This window comes from Thunnus maccoyii, chromosome 8 (genome assembly GCF_910596095.1).
Source record: "Thunnus maccoyii chromosome 8, fThuMac1.1, whole genome shotgun sequence".
Classification (NCBI taxonomy): Eukaryota; Metazoa; Chordata; class Actinopteri; order Scombriformes; family Scombridae; genus Thunnus; species Thunnus maccoyii.
In genome coordinates this window covers 8,280,735-8,288,907 of record NC_056540.1, presented here as the reverse complement: position 1 = coordinate 8,288,907, position 8,173 = coordinate 8,280,735, and the positions used below count along the sequence as shown (strand labels likewise).

General features: G+C 39.3%; 1 protein-coding gene and 1 long non-coding RNA gene across 4 annotated transcripts; one reads left to right on the top strand and one right to left on the bottom strand.

Annotated features, from left to right (window-relative positions):
- The first annotated feature begins 1,072 nt into the window (after window positions 1-1,072).
- cfap100 (cilia and flagella associated protein 100) lies at window positions 1,073-7,663 on the top strand. 3 transcript variants are annotated; one of them, XM_042418959.1, is made up of 16 exons: window positions 1,073-1,311; window positions 2,258-2,329; window positions 2,442-2,513; window positions 2,614-2,714; window positions 2,814-3,027; window positions 3,196-3,260; window positions 4,024-4,187; window positions 4,355-4,435; window positions 4,613-4,797; window positions 4,896-5,001; window positions 5,356-5,395; window positions 5,510-5,664; window positions 6,280-6,409; window positions 6,549-6,751; window positions 6,864-6,957; window positions 7,411-7,663. In XM_042418959.1, exons 2-16 carry the CDS (start codon window positions 2,311-2,313, stop codon window positions 7,534-7,536), a joined length of 1,755 nt encoding a protein of 584 aa, XP_042274893.1. In that variant the 5' UTR covers window positions 1,073-1,311; window positions 2,258-2,310; the 3' UTR covers window positions 7,537-7,663. The 3 variants fall into 3 exon arrangements, with proteins under 3 accessions (XP_042274893.1, XP_042274892.1, XP_042274894.1); XM_042418958.1 differs by having other exon boundaries at window positions 2,255-2,329; XM_042418960.1 differs by having other exon boundaries at window positions 1,075-1,311; window positions 2,255-2,329; window positions 4,896-4,977.
- On the bottom strand, window positions 6,429-8,090 carry LOC121901889. Its single transcript, XR_006097413.1, has 4 exons — window positions 8,012-8,090; window positions 7,338-7,519; window positions 6,816-6,879; window positions 6,429-6,706 (listed from the first exon to the last, which is right to left on the bottom strand). It is a non-coding gene; the product is annotated as an uncharacterized LOC121901889 (long non-coding RNA).
- Between the last annotated feature and the right edge of the window lie 83 nt (window positions 8,091-8,173).

Here is an 8,173-nt window from a genome sequence, read left to right as displayed (position 1 = left end):
ACTTTTTTTCTATGTATTTTCAATTGTCTGGTAATAGGCTATGTGTGCACTTATGTCCTTATTTAAAATGCATTTGTGTTTATTGAAGGTGTCGATGTTAATTATGTTTAAAGAAAAGCTGCTGATCTCATTATGCACAGTGGGCTGAATGTTCACCTCTTATATAATACCAAATATCCACTGTCTTTGGGCTACAAAAAGGAGGAGGTGGAGGCAATCTGTAATGTTCAAAAAACCCATGCAAAGCTGGAAGAAACCTTCACAGCATCTTCATACTACAGCAACCACTACTATCCACGGTGAAAGGCAGCAACATGCAGGAGGTGTAAACTATACTTTTTGCTTGTTCACATGACACATTATGTTAAATTCTTAGTCTAAAAACACTCTATAACAGTTCCTTCAAATGCGAATAAAACACAGTTCCTCTCTCCTTACACAGCGTGCCCTTTTCTGTTGTGAGAGCCAACACTCCCCCATGTGTTTGCATTACTTTAACCTGACACTGGGATTTCCTACAAGCGAGTGTAGTGTGTGGGCTGCTTTGTTGAAGCTGAGATGTGCAGGGTCATGTGTGGATGCGTGGGAGGGATTGTACAGTATCGGCTTCTAAGTATATTCACTTGCACACTCAATGAACTAAAAGAAGCGTCGGCAATCAAGTCAACTTAACTTCAGGAGAAATCATCACTAAAAGATGCACCAGTCAACTTGTAAAATACAAACAGCAGGATCCCTTATAGTCTTGAAATCTGGGTTTCTCCTTTCAAAAAGATAATCCAAGACAGTAAGGACATACAGAGGTCTGCCTGCAACAGAAGTGATCTGTCTGTGCCATCTAGTGGAGGATGAATCGGATTGACCCACAGAATCGATGAGCAAGCTCAATCTCTTCCTGTATCTCTGCCAAATGTTAGCTGGGTAGCCATGAAATGAAAAGTAACATTTATTTTTAATCATTTATTTTTTCAGTCATCAAATAACCAATAAAACTCTTACAATATACAAGACGTAAAATCTCTCAGCAAAAACACAAGACACCTTCAGATGGTATCAAAGACAATAGTGACAGCAGTGTCAGATGTTATATATTATAGTAAACATAATACAAAGACTAAATAAATACATACAGACATTTAGGCTGGAGGCCCACAGTGTATACAAGCCATGACAACCAAAGGGGATTACTAGAAGACCGTGAAGGCAACAGTTACCATGACAACAGTACACAGAGGAGCAGCCCAGCTTGAAGATCAGTGTTGGGAGCTGATTTGCTCAAGTTTTTATGTGTATTAACTGCATTATCAGACGGTAGGTTGATTTTATTCTTAACATAAAATTGAAGAAGTGTTTAATAGTTTGTTGTGTGCTAACTTGTAGCGAGGCCCAAAGTGTTTATCACCAGAGGCACTAAAAGGGCTTCCTGTACCTGCAGCTTTATTGTGGCAGCCAACAGTACAGCCTACTGCAATTCTAAGGAGTGATTCACTCTTATCTTAAAGTACACAAAGTTCATTTGAAAATGAAGAAAACATTCAACTGCTCTATCCAGATCTTATCATAACTAGCCTACCTATCTTTTCTCAACAACAAAACTTTGTACTTTTCAAAACAAACTAGTTTAGCTACTTCAAAGGAGCTATAAAAACTACTATAGAGGTAAGCAAGCTAATTCCCTCTGACTGAAATATACTGCTGACTGCTGTTCCCTCCCCTTAAACTACATGCAAACTAAACTAAAAACAAAACTGAAGAAACTTAAACACTTGTGTGAGTGTGCAGGGCCTTTAATAATAATAATAATGAATATAATTTAAACAAGAAAATGCCAGTCTGCATATAACAAATTGAGAGTTGTTAACAATATGACATGCTCTCTGTAAAAATATGTCTGAAGAGGGAACTTAAAAATTGGCACTGAAGTAGAAAGTCTAAAGTTTCTCTGGCAGGCAGGTGAGATGCCTTAACATCAAGAATCAGTCCCTGGTGTGAGGAATAGCTAGGTGGCCTCTGCTAGACATCCTCAGGCTGCGATCTGGCTCATATGGGGGTAAACGTTCAGAAATGCAGTTGTGTGTCAAACCCAGTTTTCCCAGTTTAATAACCACACAACTTTTAAAATTGATTCTACAGGCTCTGTTTTGAATCCTACAGGGCAGTCAGTCTAACTAGTCTTTCCTATTTGGGTGAATAGAGAGATACAGCAGCATATCAACCACAGGTAGGCTTACATGTGTATTCTCTGTGCAACCAGCAGCCAAATTAAACACTGAACCAGTGCAGCGCCAAATGTCATAAGCAACCTCAGAGATGTCTTCACCACAACCAAGTAAGCATCTGTTATAATGCCATGCTTCACACATAAAAAGCAATAATATACAGTAAATACAATCAATTTGAATACTTCATCTGTACCATTATTAACAAATGTTTCATTACAGAAGGACCAGAGATTTCTTCAGGCAGCCTTGTTGTTTCAGAGAATGATAGTGCTGCCAAATCACATAAACCAGGTACAGCAGACAAGTCTGTAAAGAGAGGAAACTGTAAAACTATAGAAAAATTGTATGTGGTGTTTTTTCAAACACATTTTCTGCTCTCTATTCTGTGTAGACATGAGAAGGAGGAGGGAGACACGACAGAGTCCATTCAAAGTGCCAGATGATAATAGCATCTTTCTACTGAGCGTAAATGAAAAAGGGGACCGAAAAGAGGTTTGTGTGTTTATTTGAACTCAATCATGTCTGCAAAAAAGGGGAAAAAAATCATCTTTGTTATGTTCAAGTCATGCTGCTGTTCTCCTCTATGTTCAGGAGATGCGTAAATTCCTGGCTCTGCCAATTGATCAGAAGACAGCCAACAATGTTCGAATGATGGCCAAGCTGAGGAAAGAGCTTTCAGGACAGCCAGAGGCGGAGGAGGAGGAAAAGGAGAAGATGAAGAGTCTAAAACAAACCAAGAGTAAGACAGCTCTCCCTAAACAAACACCCGGGAGACATGAGCTGAAGATGGCCATGATGAAACGAGGTAAGTGGAGAGATAGTACAGAGTCAAAGCACTTCAAATTTTGTAAAATCCTACTTACTATAGATTCTAGACACTGGAGACACTAAGACTAGACTGAGACACTAGGAGGCAGGCCATGCACCCTGTAGCTAATTTAAATGTCAACTATTGTCTGTCCTCTGTCCTCAGAAAACATTATCAAAGACAGCAAACATGACTTAATCTCTATGGAACGACAGAAGGCAGTGTTGGAGGTAAATGACTTCAGATCTTAATAAAGGTGGAGTCATGTCAAAAACCTGGATTGTTCTCAGTTTCTCAGTCAGCTGTGACAGATTCTTTTTGAATGTTTGCTGTGGTGAACTGTTGGTCGGGATAAAAGAAGACATTTGAGGATGGCACTTTGGGCTCTTTCATTATTTTCTTACATTTTATAGACCAAACAACTAATTGAGAAAATAATCAGTTGTTGCAGCCCTAATAAAGACAATTAGTTGAAAGATTAAAGATGCCCTGTGGAGTGTTCTTTTTAACCAATAAAAGTCAAATTGTGTTTATCCTTGATGTCTAACAAACATGTTGAATGCATTTCCTTCCTTGTAAAACATTTGCAAAGCCAAACTTTTACCAGCTCTGTTTTCTCGTGTTACAACTGAAGTGATTTTGTTGACCTTGTGTAGCTCAAACAGTGGATAACACCTAAAGAAATAGGGAGAGTAGAGCAGCATCGTCATGTGGAGTCAAAAGGCTCCAAGTGGTGAGAATCAGGTACGATACATTTTTATTTACCAAAACAAAACAAATGGGAGTTAAAAAAAAAAAAAAAAAGATTGGCAATGAATGAAGCAAATTAAAGGATTTATATTCTTTAAAATAAAATCACTCTAGGGTCGTTAAAAAGGAGACTAACTGAACTTGATAACTCAGTATCTTCTTTTTCTACTACCGGTAGTTACTCGTTTGACTGACTTTGCCCTCCTCTCCAGTCATCTCCAATGCTCATCCTCTCTTCCTCAGTTATCTCTCATGACAAAGAGGTCCGAGATTTTGAAGATGGACAAGGCCATGGCAAAAGAGGAGAGACAGCTGAAACAGCTCGAAAAGATCATTGACAGAGACAACCTTCACTTCGAACAATTCCTCAAGGAGAACGAAAAGAAATCTGTGGAGGCCAGAACATTGTAAGAAGAATCTAGATATAAGGTGTTGTCTTGCCTTATCATTGTGACTAAAGATAGAAGTATGGTTCTTAAGATTGTGTTTTCCTGTTAAATGACTATTGAAGGTAGGCTGTGTATTCATACGCAGCTTGAAAATGCACAGTAAACATGGTTGTCTCTGTTGTCAGTTTTGAACAGGAGGCCAAGTCCAAACAGGAGAAGAATGCTGAGATCAAGAAACTGACAGCCGAAATAGGAATAATAGAAAGGTAGCACTTTGATAATGTTTTACAATTAATATACTGGTACTGTATAGTTACAAAGTTACAAAGAGAAGAATTATAGTAAAAATGAATCATTTGGAATTATGAATTTGCAGTGACTACTTGGTTACTGAATGCGGTGGCACATTATGTGGATCTAAATCTACTCTTTCATCTCCACAGTGAGCTCGCCAATTTTGAAGAAATCCTACAAGACTACAAGAGATACAAGGAGCTTCTGTTCAAGTTGTCTCCTCCAGAGTGGCAGGAGGCCCAGAGGGACAAGGCTTGGCAAGCTAACGTCCTGTCTGATGGAAATGCTCCGAATGAGCAGAGCATGGAGCCTGAGGAGTCAGCACTGAGGCAGGGCAAGTACTTTAGAATAATGATGAGGTAGATTGTTAGGAACAATACTGGTGACACAATACCTTGATATTGTTTTTTAAATCAATTAACATGCACACAGATTTGGAGAGCAAGGCATCCAGTCCAGGTCGAGAGCTGCCTTCTATCAGAGAGTCCAGGCTGTCCTCTGCACAGAGCAGCAGGTCCTCAGCCCACACGGACACACAGTAAACACCGGCACACCTCAGTCACAACACTGGTGGCCGCTATGCACCACATTGAGTATTTGCCTTTGAAATTCATACACACTGATGCAGTAACATATATGGTGGCTCATTTGTGACTTATTTTTTGTGTTCAGGGCAATAGAAATAAAAAGATTATTTTTTGCATATATACAGTATCTTTATATATTGATTTGAGCATACATTTTCATGTCATTTTTTATGTTCTAGTATCATTTCTTGCAGAAAATTCGAAATCCTGTATTTGTAGCTGCCTTAAAGCAGTGCATAAAAACATTTGGTACATGCTTCTTAAAAACTCTCTCCTGATCTTAAACTCTTTTTTTGGCATTTCAGGGTCATACATTCCAAACTGGACAGTGACTCCGAATATGAGGTCAGTTTTTCTGAGCTGAAAATCTTAAATTCACTGCAGCTACAGTATATCTTTTATTTGCGCTGCTCACAGTGGCCTATATCTTTCTCGCCTTGTGTTGTCACCTCTGTGCAGGATGAGCCAGAGCTGTACTTCACTGATCCCCAGCAGCTTCTAGATCTGGTGACGGAGCTGACGGAGCAGAACTTGTCCCTGATTCAGAACTCCACAAGGGTGGAAGAGAAACTGGAGGAGCTCCGACAGTCCATGGAGATAACCAAGAAGAAGATGTAAGTATCATGATTTTGGCGGCTTGCCTTCATTTTAAAAATATACTACTACCTGCCATCTGCCATAAAGACAAGACAGCCCAGTCCTCTCTGCATCTTGCTATTGGTTATTTGAATGTTTTGCATTCCTTCTGGGTCACTGGGTCGCAGCATTCCTTGCACTACCCTTGCACATTTGCACATCTGCACTCTTGCACATTTGTATTTATGTACTACTGTATTTATAAATTTCCATTTCCCTGCACTAGTTCTGTGATTCATTGTGTTGATGTTGATGATGATTTGTATTCTGTCTTCATGTGAACCCTGGCTGCAAAACAAACTTCCCCTAGTGGGACAATAAAGATAACTTAACTTAACTTAACTTAACTTAACTTAACTTAACTTAACTTAACCTAGTCTAACTGTGGATGAGAGCTTCAGCTAAATAATTATGCATGACAGCGACGTCCATCAGGTCCATTTTTTCTGCTTGCTGAAACTTTTTTGCTCTGAATTTCAGACCCACAGTATATTTCAGTGTTTTATATTTAATTTTTTTCCCATACACTATTCATTTCTTCAACCTCTCCTTTGTCGAACATTAAATGAATGCTTGCCCCTCTCTGTCTGAAGTGAAAAGGATGAAGAGCAGCTAACACTGCAGATAAACGACGTGATCCAGAGAATTGACAAGGAGAAGGCAAGAGCTGCAAAGCTGGAGCAGAGAGTTCAGCTCCATGTTTCGTTGAACATAGAAGACCAGGTACAGAAGCAGCATTTTAATGCAAGATCTGTGTAGTAACAACACTCAGAAATCATGTAAGGTGGCTTTAGTAGATCTGAGCTGCAGAGATCTGGCTCTTATTTTCTCCTCCCCTCTCATCTCCTCCTCTTGCTTGCAGGACGTAATGTTGGATGCTCTTGGGGAGAAGGTGGCCGAGGTGCATCGCTGCTGCGTGGATGACAGGGTGACCAACCTCAGCACATTAGAAAAGCTGGCCAGTATTGAGAACCATATGTCTTTGCTGCTGCAGAGCCTTGACAGCATCCCTGAAGAAAGCTTGGAGATGATGAAGAAGGTCAAGGACAGCGAGAGGAGGAGCAGGTACGTCTCAGTGACTAGGCTTTGCTTACTTTCTTTTGACTATAAAAAAGACAGAGATGTTTACCCAAAGAGCTTGTTACTGTATGAAAAACCCTCTCTCTTCATGTTGCAGGCAGCGTGAAGAGAAGCTGAAAGAGCAGAGAGAGAAACAGAAAGAAAGGATGAAGAGATACTTGGAGAGATCCATGGCTGATTCCAAGAAAACAGTAAGTCATCTACTAAATCATTTCTTTATAGCATTTCATACTATTCTCTGTTTTTTTGTATTAGCACTGTTGGACAGTATATCAAAATGTAATAACAGTAAGTCATTATCACATTTATTTAGATGATATCCTCCACTGTGCTGTGTTCTTTCACAGTAGTCAGCATTAAAGCCTTCAACAGTGGAAAACTGCATTTTTTTTGTTCCTTTTTGAAAGGGGATGTATGAAACAGGGTTTATGGGCTGTGTAGTGCTAATTTGGAGAAACACTAACTATATAACAAAGGAACCAAACATCCCCTTTGTGATCTTATGATATAATTTCCCTCATGAGATCACAAATGTTCCCCTTTAATGAATAAAACATTAACAGAATCTCACAGTGTTTTGTGATGGAACTACAAAAAACAAATACATGGGCGAGGCTAAAAAACTCCAGTCATTTCTCTTTCAGAGTGGAAAAAAGCTGATGCCCAGATGCATCCCTGTCGCCCAGAAGGTCAGAGTCAGCAATGTGGACAACATTCCTGCTGAGGATGAGATCCATGCCTACCTCTTCACCTCTGAGGACATAGATTAAAGAAAATAGCGGAGAGAAAAAAATAATAAATCATGCAATCATGCCATGTGAAAATGAATCAACATTGTGCATCTGGTACATCACACTCATGACAAAACATGACATCAGACAGATTTATTGTACAATAAAGTAGATTGATTGAATAACTGAGTCCCTGATTGGATTACTGTTGAATATTAGAACTTTAAATAGTGTGTTTAAAGCCCCCCTCCACTCAAAAATGTGTTTTTCTTCTTGTTAATTCAGTTGGATGTTTGAGCTTCACTTAGCAGAATGATGTATCTGCAGAGTTTGACACTAGAAGACTGTTTTCACATTCATCTGACAGTGGAATGTTTCTCTGTGCTCATTGAAAATCTGATCTGGTATCCAGCTCTTATAATAATAATAATAATAATAATAATAATAATAATAATAATAATAATAATAATAATAATAATAATAACAATAACAATAACAATAATAATGTTCCTACAGCTGTGCAAAAGTGAGGCCAAAATATCTCCTTTCCTTGGAGCTGCCATCTTGCTTATGTGACGTCATTTGGAGCCGGCGTCTGCTCAGTAGATTTCTCAGTGTCCGCGGGACACACCCATGGACGCGCCCCCTCAGCCGTCCCGCCGGCAGACGGGGGTTT

What these genes read in the sequence shown, in the direction of transcription:
- cfap100 (XM_042418959.1), top strand. An exon ending in AAAAAGGGGACCGAAAAGAG is followed by an intron (nt 2,715 to 2,813) that starts GTTTGTGTGTTT and finishes CTCTATGTTCAG; the next exon opens with GAGATGCGTAAATTCCTGGC. An exon ending in GGAGTCAGCACTGAGGCAGG is followed by an intron (nt 4,798 to 4,895) that starts GCAAGTACTTTA and finishes ACATGCACACAG; the next exon opens with ATTTGGAGAGCAAGGCATCC.